The sequence below is a fragment of the Microplitis mediator genome, chromosome 8, assembly GCF_029852145.1.
Source record: "Microplitis mediator isolate UGA2020A chromosome 8, iyMicMedi2.1, whole genome shotgun sequence".
In the NCBI taxonomy this organism is placed as follows: Eukaryota; Metazoa; Arthropoda; class Insecta; order Hymenoptera; family Braconidae; genus Microplitis; species Microplitis mediator.
The window spans coordinates 21,688,889-21,713,168 of record NC_079976.1 but is presented as its reverse complement, the minus strand read 5'-3'; the positions used below and the strand labels follow the sequence as shown (position 1 = coordinate 21,713,168).

Genomic DNA, 24,280 nt, shown 5'->3' with positions numbered 1-24,280 from the left:
TCTAGTTTTCAGATCTGGACTTCAAATTTTTTCATCACGCACGGTTCTGGAGTAATCCTATGAAAACTGACGAAAAAAAAATTTCAAAATTTTTGCTCGTCTTCCAACAAGTCTATGGGCTTCAATAAATTTTTTTGGATAATCTGACCTTATCCAAATGATGTTAAGAAAATCAATTGTGAAGATGATAAAGAAGAAAAATATAAAAAAAAAAAAAATTTTGAAAAAATCAATTTTCTTAAAAAAAAAAAAAAAAATTTGAAAAAAATGAAGTCCAGATCTGAAAACTAGAAACTTGAGGCTACAATTTGCTTTTTTTGGTTTTTTCTACGACCATTTTTCACCGAGTTACAGCATGTGGAAATTCACCCAAAAATTTAGAATTTTTTTTCTATCCTTTAATTTTTGGAACCAGTGTATTCAAATATTTTTTTATCAATTAAATGTACTTGATAATTATTACGTTAATATTTAGCTTGCTAAATTCTTTTGACACGAAAAATCAACGGAATATGAAAAAAATTGTCCGTTTGGATTACGCGCATCAATTCACGTGGAAAGTGATTGTTTATCGAATATCTTGTTATTTATATACATCTTAATAATTTTCTTTTTATATAGTACATTTATAAGATGAATAATTTATATGGAATGAAATTGAAATAAATTTCATCCTGGGCACGAGTCGAATCGGTTCCAATTATCCGTTGGGGTCAATGCAGTTTCTGCTCTTGGAGAAGTTCGGATGACTCTCTAGTGTTTCTACGTAAAAGTGCAACAACGCAGAAAGTACAGATGGTTATAAATAATTTAACGCTATTTTTTTTTTTTTTCTTATTATTTATTGGGAAATGGTTATTCATTAAAATTTATACAATTTTTCTTACACGCCGAAAAAAACTAATACTTCCCATCTCAACGAAGTAAAAATTTCCATCCTTATATTTGAAAGATTCTCATTCTCTTATATCAAATTTTCCTATCGAAAATGGTAACTATTTTTGTCCTAGATGATAATCATTATTATCTCAGATCGCAAAGTTTACAAATTTTTCAGGTTCCTGGGAATCGTTTTTATATAGGGGAAATATTGAGAAAAATATAGATAGCCCGAACTGGGAATCGAACCCAGACCGATTCGGTATCGCGCCGAGTGCTCTACCAGTTGAGCTATCCGGCCCTATACTATATTCCGTTCAATTTGATCTATAACTTATTGAGCCACACCGTCCATCGTACGATAATACACCATTTAAATATAGTGGAAACCTAAACCTAAACATCAATATTATGCTAATGGTTATTATTTTTTTTCAGCGTATAAAGTATAAAATTTTATTTGAAAGTTTGAATCACTAATCGTCATAATCGTTTTCATCTTCTTGATAAATTATTTGACGTAAACAAGTGTATGCGCTGTCACTGGAATGAAAAAAGCGCTCAAGTAAATTGCAACACCTAAAATCAAATAGAAAAATAAAAAATAGACTACTTACTTGACCATCGATCTAAAGGCTCTTTTAGAACATTCGGACCAAGTCAAGTCACCACGAACTTGACTGGAGTCCATTATATGACCACTTTCGCATCCTAATTCTTGATCTGTCTTGACTCCCAATCTACAAAAAAATAATTGTCCCTGAATAAAGTTATCAAAAACACAAATTATTTACTGCACACCGAATTCTTACATTGAAGCGATAGTGTAGGCAGCACTATTCGTAAAAACATGATTATTCACTGCGACTCCTCCCAGTGAACGATGATCTGAACCGTGTTTAGTATTGCAAGCGAACTTATTCGTACTATGACGATCATATGCACAGTCTTCAATTTTCTTTGACGAGGTCAATTCGCGGCTTAATTAAATATAATTAAAAATTACAACTTTTATCAAACTACCCTAGCTCGGGGACACAAATCTTTTATTATTTTACTCACTGTGACATGAAAACAAATAAATTATAGTCGAGACTTTCAAACTGATCGGCATTATCATTGAACCAATCGGTCACATTTTTTGTAAAAGAAGGTATAAGATAACAATAAGTCGCTTCAACTTCTGTCTCTGGTTGCCAAATATTAGGTTTCTACATTAAAAATCGAAAATCATGTAATAGTGAAGAATGACGATAAAAAAAATGATTAATAATTTACTGTTGGTATGACGACTCCAGAAATAACCAATTTCAATTCGAAGTTGTCAAGTTGTCCAAAATATTTATCGACTTTATTCCACTTCGTCAATACGTCATTAAGAATATCTTGCTCTGTTCTGTTTTCAACTAGATCATACCAATCAAGGACTACTAATACCTTCAGAAAAAGTGTGCCTGGAAGAAGAAGTATATTGTGTGACAAGGAATAAAACAAGACGATTTCAGACTAGGCTGAGGTTGGCTGCCCGAGCCGCAGACGAGGGCTGACATCAGCCGCAGTCTGAAATCGTGTTTTATCCTGAGTCACACACTATATTTTTCATGATTACCTGCATCGGAACTTTAAGATTCAGTGTCAGCAGCCAATAAGAAATAAGTGAATTTCAAGCCGATGATAAGGAGAACTGTTTGAGAATGAGAAATATGTGGTATAAAGTCACCTATTGAATAGTAAACAAGACATAAATATTATTTTCACTCAATTTTAAATAATTTTATTTGGTTAATTAAAACTGGCACTTAAAAAATGAAATGAGTAAACTGAAGTAACAAGAAAATAAACGAGAGTAATAAGGCTGTAACGGAACATTAAATATAACTAACACCGGGCAGAAACAAATGTGTTTTCTGCCCTCCGGCCGGAAAGTAGCAACTTTCGGGCTGCTGCCCTGAACGAAGTTGCAACTTTCCGGCTTCGTCGAGCAGAAAATTAGTATACGCACCTTGGCCAGTAAAAAAGAAAGCATCAGACCACATGTTTGTCAGCCTCGGCCAACAATTACATGTGCTCTGAGACTTTTCTTACTTTACTGGCCTAGGTATGTAATATACTATTCTTCCCAAGGGCAGAAACACACATGTTTCTGCCCGTTGTATGATGATATTCGTGAATTACGAATTCGCTAGCAGTTGTTTGCAGCATCGGCTTGAAATTAGCTTGTTTCGACTGGCTGTAGAGACCCGGGTCGAAAAAAAATCTTGGTTATGACTAAAAATTTAAGTTAAAATCCTTCAAATTCAACTAAGTTAATTTTTTTAGTCAGTGTAAAATTTCCATAACACTTGACTTAGATTTGACTTTTTCTGGCTTAGTTAGGATCGATTTAAGACAAAATAAGTCACGTTTAAGTCAAAACTGGATCAGTTTGACTCTATTTCCTTTAGATTAATGACAAAAAAAGTCACATTCAAGTCAGAATTGCGTCGATTTAAATACATTTTACTTAAATTTAAGTTAAAAAAAGTCACATTCAAGTCAGAATTGCGTCGATTTTAATACATTTTACTTAGATTTAAGTTAAAAAAAGTTACATTAAAGTCAGAATAAAACAAAATTAGACAGTTACAACGCAAATTTAAAAAATACTTACAATATAATTAATGATAGTATTCAAGGTGTTTATGGTTTAGAATATTTTCGATTATTATTAAATGGTATATTGTTTATATCAAAAAATTATAAAGAAACATTAAAAAATAATTCTTCTTATGTAGCATTTCAATACTTGAATGAAAAACATTTTGGTCTTCTTCATTCTTTTATAAAAATTATTGATAAAATATGCGATTGTCAAAAAATTAGTAATTGTAAGTGCCTTGGCCATCATTTTGCAATAATAACTCTTCTGCAAACAAAACCTTTTAAAGAGCCTGTCAGACTTCTCCAACTATCACACTTATATGAATTCATTGTAACTGAAAATGTATTTGCGATTCCTGTCGAAAATTTACTATCGGTATGTTTTTATATTAATACAGGTAATAAAACGTTTATTGCAGAATTGGTTAATCAGTATGAAAATAAATGATATTGTAAACAAGAGTTTATACGAATTCTTCAGGAACAGAATAGAAAAAAATAATTGCAATAAAAATTTTTTTAATAGTAATTTTAATTTAATCAGAAATAATTTTTAAAAAATTTACTATAATTAAAATTGAGTTTTAATTTTAGATTAGTTAAATTAATAAATAAGTATAAAAACCACATTCAATTTGACTTAATTTTCAAGTTAAAATTAAGTCAAATATAAAACTAGATTTCGAATCGATAACCAGTTGTTTTTTTAAGACAAAATAAGTCAAATTTAAGGCAATGAAATAATTTAAGCCAAAAAAAGTTAAATTAAAGGAAACTAAACAATTTAAGTCAAAAAAAGTCTAATCTAAGGCAAAAAAGTTAAAAAAAGTCAAGATTAAGTCAATATCAAGTCAAAAAAAGTTTAAAAAGTTAAAATGTGGAATACAGTTGTCGGCATATCGACGACTTTAAAGGAAATTAAGTTAAATCAAGTCAAATTTAAGATTTTTTTTTGACCCGGGGACACTGAAACTTCAAGTTTCGATGCTGGTATCATGAAAAAAAATTAATTAGTTTATTTCATTTTATTTTACTTAAGGAATTACTTACCGTTGGATTTGTTTTCTGGAATACGATAGTAGTTATAAGAAGGGGATGCTTCAAATTTCTGATAAAATAAATTATTACTTGTATATTATAATAACGAATATAATATTTATTTCTTCAAACTTACGTGCTCTACACGACGAACTTTTAAATAATTATCTCGTGGATATTCTAAATAGTAAACTGGAGTATATGGTCCAACTATGACACCTTCAGTTGACGGTGAACGTTTATCAATCTATATATTTTTAAATTACCATTTTATTAAATAATCAATTAATAAAAATAATAAATTCATTTTCAAAATTTTTACCGAGTGAGAATAGACGAAGGAAATACTGGAGAATGTTACTAGCGTTATTAATTTAATAATTAAATTATCTGCCGAACAAAAAATATGTCGATCATTTATTATTAATTTTTTAATATTTCTAATAATTTTACTCACTCATTTTGATATCCGGGATTATTAACTTGGATTTGTTGTAACTTAGATGACAAATTAAATACTGCGTTGTTGTCATACGCTTAAATACTTAAAAAAGACAAAGAAATAAAGTGGGAAAATACGTCGATAGTTTAAATTCGTGGAATGATATCGATTTAATAGTTTTTTTAGATAAAAAAGCTTTTAGTATTTGAAACAAAGACAATTAAATAGTTCATTATGAAATAAAATTATTGATAAAGTTTATTTGCTACGCAGTTTGTTAAAGTGAGTATTTTTTACTTCCCGCTAAGAAAATTGAAAATTTTCAAATTTCGGGAAGTGGTTGGTTTTGGTCAGATTTTCAAAAATCGAATTTCTATCAGATCTTGACGTTTTGAGGTTCTAGGAAGCTATTCTGACTAATTTTAAGATGATGTCCGAGTGTATGTACGTACGTATGTAAATATCTGTAACCCTTAAACGGATGGACCGATTTTGATCGTCAAAGACATTTCGAAAATCAAATTTTTTCAAAAATGTTTTTTTCGGATAACTATTAATTTGCTCGATGGATTGATTGCAAAATCTAATCAGCTCTAAAACTTTATAAGCCTCGTCGAATGCTACCTCACCCATCAAAATCGGATTATTCGTTCAAGAGAAACCGTTAACGAAAGAATTGAAAAAAAAATTTTGTTTTGTTTTTTTGAAATTTCTCAAAAACGACTGGATAAATCAATTTCAAAACAGCTTTAGAACTTTATAAAACGCGTCGATTACTACCTCAACCGTTTCAATTGGTCAATTCGTTTGAGAGATATCGTCGGAGAAAGAATAGTAAAAAACGTTTTTTTTCGAAAACAACGGCATCTAAAAGTATTTTCAAGCTCCAAGAACTCGAAAATAGCGGGAAGTTTTAGGGCTGGCCCGCAGGGTCAACCGATAGACCGATTTTTTCATCTTACTTTGTTTATAACTTTTGCAATTTTTTATCGGCTGGAAAACAATTTTCATACATTTTCCTAGACATCATTCCGAATCCAATGAGCTATTATTCATATTGTTATAAGCTTCATCTTGAATTAAAACCAATTTGAACTTGTGAACCAGACTAGTATGGGCTTCACGCCTATGCTTACATAGTGATATCCGTAATAAATTTCTTTTCGTGTCAATCGATCACGCGAGTCTTATGATCAACGCTTTGGCACGCTCAGCCACAGAGTCTTATTCGAAGTTTTTAATAATCTCTCAAGTTATTTATCGATGTCTCTTATCTTAAATATTAATTCACACAACTAAGTAATAAAATTTATATTTAAATATATAATAGTTTATAGAAGTAGCTCTCGGAAAAATTAATATATTTTACATCTTTATCAATACCGATGAGAAATTTCATTTTGTTATAATAACAAATATTTTTCTTAGCGCAAGAATTTGTTTCTAATTTTTGATTACATCTTTCTTCCATTCCATTCTTTTTCATTTAATGAAATAATTGATTTATTAAAGTTTTTAAATGTAATAAATTTGAGAAAGTATCAATTAAATTGAAGAAATATTAGCTTGCCTTAAGTAATTCATGCTTCTAGAAATCTATTACTAGAACGAAGAAATAGTTTTCTTGAAGAAAGAATTATCAATTAGATTTAAAAAGAAAATAAATCATTCTGCGTATTTATGAAAACAAGAAAAATAGTAACTGGAAGTTAATTTTTTTGTTTCTTAGTGTAAATAAATATTTTACTAAATAAGTAGATAAAAGCTGAAAACTTCAAAACTTCAAAACCATCAGCTGTTCAGGTTTAAATTTAAAAAATAATCTGCTTCGATATTTTCCTCTATTTTATTTCTTTTCTATTTTTTTCCGCGATTAGAAATATTTATTACCTTTACTAGTCACATACAAACAATTCCGTGATGAAAAATGTTATCAATAATCTCGCGTGACTCGTTTTATGTCTATGCTACAATTGTTCTATCGTGAATCGACTGGATGCTCATTTATAGGAATAAAAAAAAGGCATAAAAAAAATGCTTCAATATTGATCGTAAATAAAAAAAATGCCACCTGCCAGCCAGAATGGAAGGTAGACTTTTCGAAAATTTTCAGCATCTCCATGACTTTTCGCTAGCTCGCGCTTAGTTTAAAACGAAGGCGGCTCTATGTTATTTTCACTAAGATTGAAGATCAGTTTTACAATCCGATATTTTTAATCCGTGATTCAAATATTGTTAATATACTTATATATTTATATATAAATATACGAGCAATACTAAGTTAATCACGTATTACTAGAATCTCGGATTGAAAAACTTACACAATTCATAAAAAATTCGGGATTTATAAATTCATTCAAATTATCAAAAACGGCGCAAGCAAATATTTAGAAACTTCAAAATGGAAACTTATATATTAAGCTCAAAGATTTCTCATGGAATTGGTAGAGAATAATGATAGATTAATAAATAAATAGGTAAATTACAGTTATAATTTATATTTTTTTATTATTATAATAAATTTGAATACGAGAGAGGTTAAACAGGCATATGACATCGGTATAGATGTCGTAGTCTAAGAGTGAAACCCGTCAGATAGTGTAAAGCCGCTCCGTTTCATCATCTGCCGGCAATTCGTGTATTTTAATTCAGCTACACTATATGACTAGGTATTTCATGAAATGCCCAAGTTCTTGCGGCGCTTTATGTATAACTTCATTATACACAATCTGACTAACTTATCCATCTGACGTTTCACGAAATGCCTCAGTGCAGTGATGATATAACGCTACTCAATTAATTATTAGCCTAAGTTAATAGATAAAAATCTGTCTATCGGTTGACCCTGCGGGCCAGCCCCAAAACTTCCCGCTGTTTTCGAGCTCCTCGAGCTCGGAAACATTGTTGTGGATACATTTTCGAGCTCTTCGAGCTCGAAAATACTTTAGTGTGCCATTGTTTTAAAAAAAACCGATTTTAGCATTTCTTTCTTCCACGATATCTCAGGAATGAATTGACCGATTTTGATGGTTGAGGCGGCAATCGACGTGTTTTATTGAGTTCTAGAGCTGATTAGATTTTGAAGTTGATCGTATAAGTCGTTTCTGAGAAATCAATAAAAAACTAAAATAAAAAAAAATTTTTAATCCTTATTCTTTGTATAACTTGTAAAATACATGACCGATTTACCCCAAAATCTAATCAAGGCTAAGTTTTGGTGAGCTCTTTCGATCGCCACCAAGTACGTTCAAATCGGTTCATCCGTTCCAAAGATATCGTCGGACAAAAAAAAGTTCACACACACACACACACACACACACACACACACACACACGGACGTCCACCCGGGAATAGTCAGAATAGTTTCCTAGGACCTCAAAACGTCGACATCTGATGAAAACTCGATTTTCGAAAATCGGACCGAAACCAATAACTTCCCTTTTTTGAAAATTTGCAATTTTCTTAGCGGGAAGTTAAAAAAGTGTAAAATAAAATAATAACATACAATCGATTATGACAATTTTAACCTCAAAATAGATAAAATACTACAATTAAACTAACTTTGTCTAATTCTTCAGCACTACAAGGCCGTCTCGATGGTACATTACTATAATATTTGTCGAATTCTTCATAAAACATATTTTTCATTTCATCCATCGGGAATTTTATTAAAATTCTTGAATTATTGATTTATATGACAGTTATCGATTAGAAATTGTAACGAATTAATTAATATCACCGTTACTCCGTGAAACGTCAGATGGATAAGTTAGTCAGATTGTGTATAATGAAGTTATACATAAATCGCCACAAGAACTTAAGCATTTCATAAAATACCTAGTCATATAGTGTAACTGAATTAAAATACACGAATTGCCGGCAGATGATGAAACGGAGCGGCTTTACACTATCTGACGGGTTTCACTACTTGACTACGACATAGAGACACAGTTGACTCGCGCCGCGACGTTTACTTATTTATATATATTGACTTTAAAAATATAAAATATAGTTGTAAAGTTTACAGATTATTTTGTTCACAACGAAATAGAACTGACGAAACTAGATTATAATGAGTAGAGCCAGGAAGTTTGCCCTGCTAAAAATAGCGCTAAAAAAATTTTTACAACGACAATTTTTATTGGCTCATTTAATTTTTAAATTAAATCAAATTTAAAGAGAAAACAAAAGAACGATCTACATTGAAAACAATTTTAAATATTAATAGTATATTTATAAGAGTTTTTATTTTATGTTTTTTTTAGTTTATAGGGAAAACCAGTGGACTCGGTCCAAGTATGACAGCTCGACCTCTTGGTACTCCAGCTTGTTCGTCCAACTACTCCAATTTTTTTTTATGTTTTTTTTTTGGAGGAAAAACCAGTCTTGCTCGCGATCTTGTTAGCAATCTTGCTCGTGATCTTGCTGACAGTCTTGCTCGCGATCTTACTGACAGTCTCGCTCGCGACTTTGCTGGCAATCTTGCTCGTGATCTTGCTGGCAATCGTGTTCGTGATCTTGCTGGCAATCGTGTTCGTGATCTTGCTCGCGATCTTGCTGGCGAGATGGCCGGCAAGATCGCGAGTGAGACTGTCAGCCAGATCGCGAGCACGACTGTCAGCAAGATTGTCAGCAAGATCACGAGCACGATTGCCAGCAAGATCGCGAGCAAGATTGCCAGCAAGACCACGAGTACGATTGCGAGCAAGATCGCCAGCAAGATCACGGGCAAGATTGCCAGCAAGATCGCTAGCAAGATCGCGAGCAAGACTGGTTCTTCCTCTAAATAAAAAAAAACATAAAAAAAAATTGGAGTAGTTGGACGGACAAGATGGAGTACCAAGAGGTCGAGCCGTCAAACTTGGACCGAGTGTGCTGGTTTTTTTATTTTTTTTTTTAAAACAGCAAAAAAAAATCTGGGCGTCGGTTGACCCTGCGGGCCAGCCCCAAAACTTCCCGCTGTTTTCGAGCTCAAGGAGCTTGAAAACATCACAGTGAATATATTTTCGAGCTCTTCGAGCTCGAAAATGCTATTACATGGAGTCATTTTTTTATGAGCTATTTAAGCTCTAACGAGTTACGTTTTATGCTAGAATTTGAAAAGTTACGAATCGAAAATCATTAATGAAGAAGCGGCTTTTAAATTTTTATTATCGATTATGTTCTCTGAAATAAATGTGTTCAAGCAGAAATCAATGTCAGTCATCAAAATCAAGATTTGATTGAGTTTTGACTTAGGTCAGAGCAATAATGTATGGAATATCCGAGAAAAACATTAAAGACTGTGTTTTTCAATTTTTTGCTGACAATATGTTTAAAACTAAGGAACAAGCTATATGGCATTATCTGATGATCGGAAGAGACTATAAAGAGAAAGAGTTGGTATGATTTCAGACACATTTTAGCACATTATATTTTGATTTATCTGGAAAAAATAACATAAAATGTTATTTTTTTAACTTTTCAGCGCCGATATCTTTTGAACTAATCAACCGATTTTGACGTTTGAGGTGGCAATCGGCGCGTTTTCTTAAATTCTAGAGCTGATTAAATTTTAATATTGATCGGATGAGTCACTTCAAAGATAATCGAAAAAAAACCGTTTTTTATGATTTCTTTGCCATCGATATCTTTCGAACAAATTAACCGATTGAGATGGTTGAGGTGGCATTCGACGCGGCTTATAAAGTTCTAGAGCTGATTAGATTTTGAAGTCGATCGTTTAAGTCGTTTCTGAGAAATCACTAAAAAACTAAAAAAAAATTTTTTTTTTTCGTAATTCGCCAATATTTTCGAGTCAGCTTGATCAAATGATCTGAAATTTTCAGGAAAGTTGAGGGCCAACAAGCTCCTTCGATTGCCACCTCAACCATTCAAATCGATTCATTAGTTAAAAAGTTACAAAGAGTTTACACACACACACACACACACACACACACACACACACACACACACACACACACACACACACACACACACACACACACACACACACACACACACACACACACACACACACACACACACACACCCATACATACATACACTCGGACATCATTCTGAAAATAGTCAGAATAGCTTCCTAGGACCTCAAAACGTCGACATCTGATGAAAACTCGACTTTCGAAAATCGGGGTGAAAACAATAACTTCCCAATTTTTCGAAAATCGTCGATTTTCTTAGCGGGAAGTTAAAAATCATTGTAGTTGTTCGAACAAGCTGGAGTACCAAGTGGTCAAGCTGTGAAACTTAGACCTAGTCAGCTTTTTTTTCAATAAAAAAAAATTCTGTTCTTCGATTTTTATTCCTTGCTGAGATTTATATTCAATCGTGATTTATCTAGTTTTTTTTCTATAAAAAATAAATTGATTCTCCTTGTATTTTATATTTGACTGGGAGAATTCTAAGTTATTTCTTATAAATATACTATTACTATTCAAAATTGTTTTTAATGTAGATCGTTCTTTTGTTTTCTCTTTGAATTCGATTTAATTTGAAAATTAAATGAGCCAATCAAATTTGTCGTTATAAAAATTTTTTTAGCGCTATTTTTAGCAGGGCAAACTTCCTGGCTCTAATAATGAGAAATACATAAGTTATCCGGAATCAAAACCATATTTTCTAAATTTCTTGATAATGTCCAAACTTTCAAGGCTATCAAATTATTGGAAGAAATAGTCAAAAAATAAAGGCGAAGGTAAAAAATTAAAGCTTATTAAACAAGCTCAAAGATGCTTTTTACGAAAATTGTTAATCAGTTTAAATTTTTAAGTTATGTAAACTTTAACAGTGAATAAAAACTAATGTTTTAAAAAAATCGTGAAAATTTCTAACAGCCATAACTTTTAAACTAATAAACCAATTTAGCCCATCTTAAAAATTGATGAAGATAATCGCCTATAGATAAATGTAGAAAATTTCATCAGGATTCGATAGCAATTGTAGGCGCTATCGTGATAACGAGACCAGTTATAATTATAAGACGTACAGGTACGTTTGAAACATCATAAGTTATAAACGAGATATACTTTGAAAATATAAAATAGTTGTACAATTTATAGATTATTTCATTCACAACAAAATATAACTGACGGAATTAGATTATAATGGGAAATACAGAAGTTATCCGGTATGAAAACCATTTATTCCAGATTTTTTTTATTCGACCCAAACTTTAAAGACTATCAAATTAATGGAAGTAATAGTCGAAACATAAAGTTGAAGGTAGAAAACTAAAGCTTATTAAACAAGCTTAAAGTTACTTTTTACGAAAATTGTCTATCAGTTTTAGTTTTAAATTTATATGAACTTTAACAGTGGATAAAAGTGGATTTTTTCGAAAAATCGTGAAAATTTTAAACAGACATAACTTTTAAACTAATCGACCGACTAAGCCCATCTCCGACCTTAACCGTGATAATCGTCTGTAGAATAAGTGTAGAAAATTTCATTAGGATTCGATAAGAATTGTCGGCGTAATCGTGATGACAAAATTGGTTATATTACATAGATATGGGGCATTCCACGCCAAATCGACCACTTTTGAACCCGACCTTTTTAATTTGACTGAAAATTTTGTCTCTTTTTCTACCCCATCAAAAACGTTCCTCATAATTTTTTCAAATTTTTTCACCCAACCGAAAAAAAGTTATAAATTTTTGAAAAAAATAGCTTTTTTTATTTTAAATGGCTATAACTTTTTCAAAATTCGACTGATTGGGACGTTTTTTTTTTCAAAATTGTTGTTTTTAAATGTACTTTCTGAAAAAAAAATACAAAAAAATTATTGCAACCTATCTTCATTGATTTTTGTAGATTTTTAGAAAAAATAAAAAATTTTTCGATGTTTACCATTTTTTATTTTTTATTATTTTTTTTTTATATGCAACTTTGACATTTTCTGCAGATCCTCAATTTTTTTCAGAGTAATGTTTTTCGATTTATATTTTTTTTTTCCAATTGAAAAAAAAATTTTTATTTACAACTAGCCTTATTTCTCATAACACCATGCTCAAAATTTTTGAGAGTGCTCAGAAAACTTCCAAATTTGAAAAAAAAAATAAATTTAAATGGTAATCCTCGAAATAATTTGAATTTTGTTCGAAAAATCAAGTTAAAAAATAGAAGGACCTTCTGAATAATTTTTTTGTATTTTTTTCTGAAAACTACATTTAAAAACGAAGAAAATGAAAAAAAAGTTTTCGTTTGCTTCATTTTCGGACAGATTCTGGCAATTCAAAAAAATTCCTTTTACACTCATTGTTTTATGGTTAAAAGAATTTTTTGTTAAATTGCCAGCATCTGTCCAAAAATGGACCATACGAATTTTTTTTTTTCATTTTCTTCGTTTTTAAATGTAGTTTTTAGAAAAAAATACAAAAAAATTATTCAGAAGGTCCTTCTATTTTTAAACTTCATTTTTCGAACAAAATTCAAATTATTTCGAGGATTACCATTTATATTTATTGTTTTTTCCCAAATTTGAAAGTTTTCTGAGCACTCTCAAAAATTTTAAGCATGGTGTTATGAGAAATAAGGCTAGTTATAAAAAATTTTTTTTTTCAATTGGAAAAAAAAAATATAAATCGAAAAAACATCACTGAAAAAATTTGAGGATCTGCAGAAAATGTCAAAGTTTCATATAAAAAAAAAAAAAATCAAAAATCAAAAATGGTAAACATCGGAAAATTTTTTATTTTCTCTAAAAATCTACAAAAAAACAATGAAGATAGGTTGCAATAATTTTTTGGTATTTTTTTTCAGAAAGTACATTTAAAAACAACAATTTTGAAAAAAATAACGTTTCAATTAGTCGAATTTTGAAAAAGCTATAGCCATTTAAAATAAAAAAAGCCTTTTTCTTCAAAAATTTATGACTTTTTTTCGGTTGGGTGAAAAAATTTGAAAAAATTATGAGATACGTTTTTGATGGGGTAGAAGAAGAGAAAAAATTTTCAGCCAAATTAAAGGGGTCGGGTTCAAAAGTGGTCGATTTGGCGTGGAATGCCCCATATCTATTCATTCGAAAAATTGTTTTCCTTCATCTTAAAATTACTTCATTAATCAAAAAATTTATTCCAGAAAATGAAGAATCGTGTCAATACCACAGTGCAAGTTTTTCACCCGGATATGAGTACTTTATATTAGAATGCTTAGGCCCTGGTATTCCTACAGTATCTCTGTATAAAACGCAATCACCACTACCACGCTTTGTTAGTCTTCTCCAGAATAATACAGCGTTACGAGTAAGAGAAAAATAATTAAATTTCCGTAGTATCATTATTAAATTTTTTATTGGGTCAACATATTTTTTTTAGGAGAAGATTGCAAAGATTGCACTTCCACAAATAAAAACATTTCCGGTGCAAATAGGTGGTGGATATAATGCCCAAGTACGGTTATATTTACCTCCCGGGCTTAGAGAAGATGAAATAACACGATATCCGATGGTTGTTCAAGTGTAAGTTTTTTTTTTGTACAGAAAATTATAAACGATATTTTCTTTGATAAGTTAATATTTTTTAATTTTGATGGTTATAGTTCTGGAGGCCCAGGTACTCAATTGGTCACAGACATGTTCAAAATTGATTGGAATACTTATCTTGCAAGTAGAAAAAACATTATTGTTGCACAAATTGATGGTCGAGGTAGTGGTGGACAAGGATATAAAATGCTCTATGAAGTGTATTATAGACTTGGTACTGTAGAAGTTTCCGATCAACTAGAAGTTACGGAGTATTTAAGAGATTCGTTACATTTTGTTGATAAACGCCGAGTAGCAGTTTGGGGATGGAGTTATGGTGGTTTCGTTGCCGCTCTTGCCTTAGCAGAACCTGAACAAGACGTTTTTCAGTGTGGGATTAGTGTAGCTCCTGTCGTCTCATGGAAACTATATAGTAAGTAATCATTATACTACTCAACTATTTTGTAAACACTGAAAAGTAATAAAAATTCAAATATTAATTTTTTTTTTCGAACCACTTTTTGGAATTAGTGGTTCAATTTGCACTTTGAATTAATGAATATTCACTTATTTTTACTAATTCATGCTTACAGAGTTTATACAAAAGATACTATAGCATTTGTTACTTCATTTTACTATACATAAATTTAAAAAAGGCCATTCGGCATCAAAAATGGAAGTAGGTTTCTCATGCTTTCTTCATTTTGAAGTTCTAAGATAAAATTAAAGTATAATTTACTTTTTTATTAAAATTTTTTATGAATTTCGAGGTTGAAAACTGCGAAAGATAGAACAATGGAATTTTAATCATAAAACAATCATCAATCATATAATTTTAAACCTTTATCAAAATTTAAAAATTTTCCTAAAACATAAAGTAAAAAAAGAAAAATATAGCTTATTTTCGCATCTTTAACATTATTTACACATGTGTGAGGGGTCATCCATATATTACGTCACACGTTAATGGGGAGGGGGGGTATCACCGAAATGTGACATAGTGTGACAAGGGGCATGGGGGGTCAATAGTTTTGAGACGTCACATGTTAAAATTTAAAAGACTAAAACGCGAAGTTCAGGTGTGAATAAAAAACTTTGAAAATTTACAAACCTGATCTATAATTATTAATAATTTAGCATTCTCGCTATGAGATTATCTCTCATGCAACGTCATTTAACTTCTAGAGCGGCGTTGTAATGCAAGTGAGACATTCAAATTCACGACAATTTTGAATGGTAAGGGTTTAAATAGGTTTAAGTCGTCGGCGAGTGCTCGCTCTTTTTTCTACCGTTCCGCACGTCGGTTGTTTGCGAGACCTTCGACAAGTGCTACCTCACGCGCCGGCGCAGTGACTTCAATACATTCTTATTGTTTACTTCACGATTGACTTTTGCCGAGTGACAGTCATAGTTTTCTCAGTTTAATTGTTTTAACATTTTTAATTTATTAAATAATTTTAAAATGAACAAAATGATTGATTTAGGTAGTCTTTACTGCAGATTATTCGATGCCTATCGTGCAGCCTATGCTGACAAAAAAAAACAAATCATACAAGACGAAGTTAACACTTTATGGAAAAAGTTAAAAAATAATGATAACATTGAAGATGAGACAAAATAAAAAATTAAAGAATTACAAGTGAAATTGACCAAAAAAAAAAAGCGGACACTTTTGAGTTTTTTCTCAAAGAATCCTTCTTCATCAAAAGCATTAGCACTAGTAAAGACACAGGACAGTAAAGTAAGTTCAAAATGTATAATACAACTAATTAGGCTTAATCAGTTAAACATCTTTAATTTAGATTGTTGTAAAATAGTCCGTAATTACATCTTTATATCTCTGTTTGTTTGGAGTTTTTCTTGATATTTAATACTCGGCGTTGTTCGCTATATTTAATATATTACATGTTTACTTTTAATTACAGGAGAACACTGAACTGAGTATGTCAGAAGAAATTAAAAACGTTATGACAGAATCGAGAGGATGTCAATCACTTCAAATAGTAGCTAAATCAACACCTTCTCAACACACATCCAAGAATTAAATTATTGTACTCAAATCTGAACTCAATAGCTTAGTACTAGCACGCGATGCTGGTATAGCGACAGATGATGCTACCAAAAAAATAACAACATTTAGAAAAGATATTCAAGCAGAAAAGACCTCATTGAAGAGAAAAATTGACGCAGCGGAACGCCAAAGAAAAAGTCGTGATACTAAAAAACAAAAAATTTCAGAACTGTGTGAAAATAATCCTGATGCAGCAACTGCTCTAAAACTTCGAAATACTGTTGGTCGGCCTAGAGTTGAGGAAAATCATTCCGGTTTACTCGAAGTAATAAAATCAATTGCTCTTTTTGGTGGCACAGTTGATTATCGCCGTCGCACTGAAGTTATAAGATGTTGTAAAACATTAGACGACTTGCAAGCTGAACTATTTAAGCAAGGCTAGACTATCAGTCGTTCAGGATTGTATTTGAGACTTCTTCCCAAGTGAGTAAATACAGAGGAAGGTAAAATACATGTCGTAACCGTTCCTGTCAAGCTTTGTAAACCAGACTCTATGTTACATCAAAGCATAAAGATGGCAAATTTTGTACCGCTACTATACGAAATCTTGAATCTGTAGCTTCAATTTTGGGTCCGGACCAAGTTTTTTTTTTATTGATGGATGATAAAGCACGTGTACCTTTAGGCATTATAGCAGCTAACGCTCAAGCACCAATATTAATGCATCTTGATTACTGTGTCCAATTGCCAGATCATGATTTGGTAGTCGCTGAGAAACATAAACTTATTCCATCTGTTTATCCGGATATTCTAATCAAAAAAGATGGTGAAGGATTAACTGAAGCTGTGACATACTCTGGTCCTACCTACGTAGCATTCCGTAGTGGGAAACACTCATCTTCCAATGCAGACTCATGCCATTGACATTCATAAGCTTTCTGAATTACCGACTTTTGAAAACTTATTGAGAACCAGAGAAGGTTTTGTAAAACCTGTATTTATTTTCACACGCGAAGGTGGTCTTGATGAAAATCCACGGTACGAGACGGTTATAGTTTTAGCTATAAAACGTTTTAAAGATTTTGATTTAGATGCAATTTTTATAGCTACAAATACCCCAAGAAGGAGTGCATTTAACAGAGTTGAACGACGCATGGCACCTCTTAGTCGTGAACTTACTGGTGTAATATTCATCATGATGATTTTGGGTCATATCTCGATTCAAGTAATCGAACTACTGACTTGGAGCTAGAAAAACGGAACTTTGAAAGTGCAGAAAATGTGTTAGCTGATATTTGGAACAAATTAGTCATTGATGAATTTCCTGTAGTTGCCGAATACGTTGTACCCACTGATACCAGACTGGATGCTAACCTTGCTATGATGTTAAAAAATAATGCTATTTGGTATGCTAATCACGTATGTGAGTCACAATATTCATTACAAATAATAAAATGTGAGACTATCACATGTTGCCCAGCACGACGTTCTAGTTATTGTCAATTATTAAAAGAATGATTCTTACCACCACCTGTGTTGAGCAAACAAAAATCAAATGGTTATGTAGTCGCAGGAAGTAATGACAACAAGGCTAAGTTTGCTCCATTATTATTACAATTGTCGTTAAATCTCCGAGCATCATCCCATTTGAAACAAGTTTCATACGATAGCTATTGCCCTAGTGTCGAGTCATATATATTTAAAAGATCGTGTAGCGTATGTGGTTTATATTTTTCCTCATATAAAGCCGCTAATCAACACAAACTATCACACAAAAAACAAGAAATGTTACCTATAGCAAAAATTCGTCCTCAAAGAATTGCGGCTAGACATGCCCGAGAAATTCTCTGTTTAATGAATGATGACGATGCTTTATGGATGGAAGAAAATGATGTCGATACTAAGGATGTTCCTGCCGTTCGGATTCAGAACGTAAATGAAGTGCCTGATTTACCAGTAATAAAGAATATAAAAGAGTGGGTCCAAAGTCCATAGACACTAGATAATTAAGTTTTTTATCTTTAATTAACGTGATTAGTCGTTTATTGTTTTCGAACTAGTCGTTCGTTTTTTCGGTTATCTGAAATGTTGAACTTTATGTTGATTTTATTAGATTATTTAATAAAAATAAGTAAAAAAATGGAAATAGGTGTTTTCTCTAGATTATTTTTAAATTTATGCATAAATTTAAAAAATGTGTGACGTCACATCAGGAGGGGAGTTATAAAAATGTGACAACTTGTGACAAGGATGGGGGGGGGGGGATTCAAAAGTCCTAAAATTCGTGTGACGTAATTTATGGATGGCCCCTAATGTGGAAACTTATACATGTGTAATACGGAAACTTCTATTCTTATTATATAATAAGAATAGAAGTTTCCGATGGAAAATTATTAAAGAAAAAACCATCGAAGCAACATTTTTCATTCATTTTAAAACTTTAAATTGCCAACATTTCCCAAATACTCAACCGATCTTTTAAATTTTTGAAATCAATGAATATAATTGTCTGAAGAATCAGTATACGAAATTTTATGACCATCTGTCGAAAACTTTCAAAGGTATAATAATAAGTTAATAACATTTTTACCATAACACAAAAGTCAATCTTGTAATTTTGAACCCTTATTAAAATTGGAAAAATTATCGTTAAACGAAATAAAAAAGAGTCTTCGTTCGACCGTCAAAGTGTTCAGACCTTAGCCGGATCAACGAGTGCGCTCATAGCAAATAGTCTAATAATCAAGTGCTATATTGTAAACCCAAGTGCAGTTATTCTTACAAATACTTGGTGAATTTACCGACAACCATACAACCACTGTTGATTCCTAAGAGAATACCACCGAAATATCTCCCACAGTGCAAAGCAGTCAAAGTTTCTCGTATCTAAATGCCACAAAAAGTGTTACCTTCCCAACAAAAGAACAAGCAATAGTTATCGACACAACAGTTGACGCTTAGATCCAGGACTACGTCCACAGTTTATCAAATATAGTTAAACCAGAGCAAATGAAATCCATCTCAAGAATCTCCAACAATAGAATTTGTATTTACTTGGCCACCAAGCAACTAGCAGAACATGTCCTACCAAGTGCCTGAAAATAAAAGTAAATAATTGTATCTTGTAAAATAGACCCTTGGTCTCCAAAAACATTCGAGTAGTCATGTCCAACGTTTGCCCGAGAATTCCACACACTGTTATTGAACAAGAGTTACAAAAACGTGGAGTAAATCTTACTTCAAGTATCACCTTCTTAAGAGCAGGTCTCCAAAACCCAGCATTCAGCCACATCATGAGTTTCCGGAGACAAGCCTACATAGCGCCTGAACATAAGGATAAACTACCAGATATGATCCCGATCAATTATAAAGATACCGTATATCACATTTACCTCTTCACTGATACGCTATCCTGCTTCATCTGTAAAAAAGAGGGCCACATTGCAAGAAACTGTCCTACTGAGAATGCTAATCCACCAACAACAACAACTACTCAATATGCTCTTCTCGATAATAATGAAAAGAAGCTTAATCTAAATTCCTCAACAATGACCCACATAAAAAATATACAAAGTGAACAACAAACTAATTTCCTTAATCCGGCTCCTACTAGTACAAGTACAAGTGTCAAAAGACCACTCTTTACCACTGACTCAGAATTAAGTGTAAACACAAAAGTAAATAATGACCAAGCGTATGTCCTTGAATCGGCTTCAGACATGGAATACTCTGATGCTAGTGTATTAGGTAAGCCTTATTCAACTTCAAGACTTTTATGAAAAAGCTCATGGAAACAGATTCCCAGCAAAACTGGCCCTCGAGTACACCAATAACTTGGTGAGCTTTAGGAAAATGATCAACGAGCTCCATCTTCATTACTCTACCAAAAGCCTAAAATACAGGACAACACGCAAAATCTTTGCCATCAATAATGACCTTGATCTTAAAGAAAAAACGGCAAAAAGACAACACTAGTACCAGTATTCCAACGGTAGCCACAGTTGACAAAACCTATGCACAAACAAAGTAATTCTTCACTTCAGTAAATTGTACTCAACAAAATTTACTCAAATCCACCAAGACACAAGGCAGCTCAATAAATATTTTTTATTATAACTACACTTGACACTAACATCTCTATCCTCACTTATACCAATATGCTATTACTGCAATGGAATGTCAATGTGTTTGACACTAGAAAGGAAAGCTTACAACTTCTGATAGCAAACATCTTGCCTGACGTTTTATGCGTTCAGGAGACTAATTTTAAAAACAATCAATGTGGACCGCTTAAAGGATATGTGTCCCACCACAAAAATAGATCCACGACACATGCAAGTGGAGGAGTAGATATTTACTTCAAGCCAAACACAAACGCCCAAAAAATAGAAGTCGAAACGAACCTAGAGGCAGTCACAATTACAATTAAAAATCCAAACAAAATATCGATCTGTAACGTATACATTCCTAACTCCACAAGCATAACTAAAGCAGACCTAGTAAGTCTTGTACAACAAATTCCAGCACCTTTCATCATAATGGGAGATTTTAATGGTGACAACCTTCTGTGGGGTTCAGATAAGACCAACAAAAGAGGTAAAACTATCGAGAAATGGCTAGCAGAAGTTGGCAATATGGTTTTGCTTAATAGACCTCACATTCGCTTCCTTCAGCATCGCACCTGAGATCGAGTGGTCTGGAATGGACAATCTCTTCGACAGCGATCACTTACCGATTATCTGTAAATTTCAGGATACTGATAACTCCCTGCTCACTAGACGAATTCGATAGAGACTGAAAAAAGCAGACTGGTTTAACTACAGGAAAATAATTACTAGCAATCTCACTGAACTTAACCTGCCCATATAACCATCAAACACGAATATTAACAAATTACTAGAAGACGTTAAGGATATTATTCTCCTTGCTGCAAGTACTACGATTTCCCAAACCAGCGGTAAACCTAAAAAAAAACAAGTACCTTGGTGGAATGAAACTTGCAAGAAGGACATGAAGGAAGCAAAAGCAGCATTTAGAAGGTTTAAAAAACACCCAAATATCAAAAATGAAATTACCTACAAACAAAAAAAAAGCACAGGCCAGGAGACCCACGGAAGAAAACAAACAAAACTCCTGGCAGTCATTCGTATCTACTATTAACTTCAACACTCCAAGCGGCATTTTATGGAAAAAAAATTAAGTTCATGAAAAACAACACAAGGCTCTCCACCTCATACATGCAGAACGCTGACAGCTCGCCACTAACTGATCACAAACAAATTGTAGATCACCTGGCCAACCACTTCGCTTTGAACTCTAGTGAACGAAACTACTCTGAAGAGTTCCTCAATATTAAGTCACAGCTAAAAAAAAATCTGTCTATCGGTTGACCCTGCGGGCCAGCCCCAAAACTTCCCGCTGTTTTCGAGCTCCTCGAGCTCGAAAGCATTGTTGTGAATACATTTTCGAGCTTTTCGAGCTCGAAAATACTTTTGTATCCCATTGTTTTTGAAAAAAACCGTTTTTAGCATTTCTTTCTCCCACGATATCTCACGAACGAATTGACCGCTTTTGATGGTTGAGGCGGCAATCGACGTGTTTTATTGAGTTCTAGAGCTGATTAGATTTTGAAGTTGATCGTATAAGTCGTAGAGGCGGCGTAGACGACCAAAAGTTCTATCTAATTTTGCACGCCTTGTCTTTATGCGTGTTATTATTTTGAAGTCCTGGTCGAAGTGTACCCCTAAGTATCTCACGCTCTTTTTAAATGCTATTTTGATAAAATATATCCCGCTCTTTTAATAACTTCGTCTTCTACCAAATCCGGCCCGGGTGCTTTTGTATTTTTAAGCGTCTTTAAAATTTTGTATAGTCCACGCGGGCTGAATAAATCGGCGTCCGCGGTGTCTAGTGGCGTCTTTGAATTCTCTGGGGTTACTTTCTGCCCCTCCGTTTCTTCCTCTGGTTTATCGTCTACAATATGTGTGTTGAGAAAGCAACTAGCTGTGCCCTTAAAGCTTTCTGTGGATCGTCCGTCACGCCAGAGTGTGGTGAGCACTCTGTTAACTCGGTGTTTGTCTGCTTGTAAACGATGCCCTAGTGCTCCTTGTGACCGCTTGACGTAACAAACTCTCGCCAGCTATTTTCTCTCTGTCTGTTAACGTGTTTTGAATATGCCTTACAAAGTTCTAAGTACGTCTTTTTAAGCTCTGCCTTTTCCCTTAATTCGCCTCCCTCTGATATCCCCTTCTAGCTTTGTAGACTACTCTCTTTTCTTTGGTTAGTTCTCCGATCCACCACTGATATGATTTTATGTGCACCTTTTTCCGCGGGATAGCAAATTCGCATGACTCTATTATGGTTTTAGTGAGTGCATCGGTATACTTTTCCACGTCCTCAACCGTTTCGGTTTGGTCGTACAAGAAATAAAAAAAAAAGAAAATTGTAGCTCCAAGTGTCTACTTTTTGGATTAGAACTTCAAAATTTTTTAGCGTCAGCGGTTTTAGAGTAATCTTAGAAAAACCAGCGACAAAAAAATTTTTTTTTTGGTCTTCGGGTGTGGAAAATTTTTTTTTTGCTTAACCACGATGAGGATCGGATACCTTCATTATTCAGCTTTAATTTCTTTTTTTATGGACCTTGATACGTCCACTTCTCGCCGAGATATCACTCTTCAAATGGAAAAGGATCCTTTTGTCTTTGATTATCCATATCTCAGAAACTAATGATCGCACAGAAAGTTAATGGTGGGTTATAAAAGCTTAAATAAATTCGCTTCAACGATTAGCCATTGCTTTTTCAAAAAACAAAATTTTTTCCCATCGTCACATGAATTTACAAATGCAACAAAAAAAGGGCTTTTGTGGTTTTTTGGAAAATCAAGCGCTGAAACGAAATATTGTGGAAATCGATAATGTTAACTGTGCATTTTACAGTTCAATATGTCCACAAAAACCCTACACAGAGCCAGATCAATCCAACCAGCCGTTTATTTGTTTCACTCGATCAAATTTTTGAAAAAATTAAAGGATCACGTTTTTTCCTCTGAAAAGCTCATAATCTTGAACGAGATTTCCACAATTTTATTGCAGACAGTGCTTAAATTTCCAAAAAAAAAAAAGTTTTTTTCAAAACAAAATTAAAAAAAAAATGTTTTTCGAATTTAATGACCGAGAGATCAGTAAAATCACGGAATGCAGCTGCGGTAACGTGTTAAAAATGATTGAGTGTTGGTTTTGTAAATCTCCTAAAGTTATTCCAAAAAAAAATTTTTTGGAAAATTTTTTTTTTTTTTCAAATTTTGTTTTGAAAAAAAAATTTTTTCTTTTTTGGAAATTTAAGCACTGTCTGCAATAAAATTGTGGACAAAGCTCCGCAAAATTTTTTTTTTCATCTTGTTAAAGATTATGAGCTTTTCAGAGCAAAAAACGTGATCCTTTAATTTTTTCAAAAATTTGATCGAGTGAAACAAATAAACGGCTGGTTGGATTGATCTAGCTCTTCGTAAGGTTCTTGTGGACATATTGAACTATAAAATGTACCGTTAACATTATCGATTCCCACAATATTTTCGTTTCAGCGCTTGATTTTCTGAATAACCACAAAAAGCCCTTTTTTGTTGCATTTTTAAATTCATGTGACGACAGGAAAAAATTTTTTTTCCGAAAAAGCAATGGCTAATCGTTAAAGGAAATTAAATTAAGTTTTTAAAACCCACCATTCACTTTCTGTGCGATCATTAATTTCTGAGATATCGATAATCAAAGACAAAAGGATCGAGAAGTGGACGTATCAAGGTCCATAAAA

At 32.6% G+C, this 24,280-nt stretch overlaps 2 protein-coding genes across 2 annotated transcripts in view; one reads left to right on the top strand and one right to left on the bottom strand.

Annotated features, from left to right (window-relative positions):
- LOC130672891 (dipeptidyl aminopeptidase-like protein 6) overlaps positions 1–24,280 on the top strand; it is a 55,886-nt gene that overhangs the window by 17,890 nt on the left and 13,716 nt on the right. Inside the window, exons 9-11 of the mRNA XM_057477663.1 lie at positions 14,081–14,244; positions 14,317–14,459; positions 14,540–14,895. Coding sequence (XP_057333646.1) covers positions 14,081–14,244; positions 14,317–14,459; positions 14,540–14,895 — 663 coding nt within the window. The remainder of the gene's footprint in view (positions 1–14,080; positions 14,245–14,316; positions 14,460–14,539; positions 14,896–24,280) is intronic.
- On the bottom strand, positions 869–8,942 carry LOC130672893 (uncharacterized). Its single transcript, XM_057477666.1, has 10 exons — positions 8,561–8,942; positions 5,015–5,101; positions 4,880–4,947; positions 4,694–4,804; positions 4,570–4,627; positions 2,158–2,333; positions 1,942–2,090; positions 1,692–1,859; positions 1,497–1,619; positions 869–1,422 (listed from the first exon to the last, which is right to left on the bottom strand). The coding sequence occupies exons 2-10, from the start codon at positions 5,088–5,090 to the stop codon at positions 1,356–1,358; spliced, it is 996 nt and encodes a 331-aa protein (XP_057333649.1). The 5' UTR covers positions 5,091–5,101; positions 8,561–8,942; the 3' UTR covers positions 869–1,355.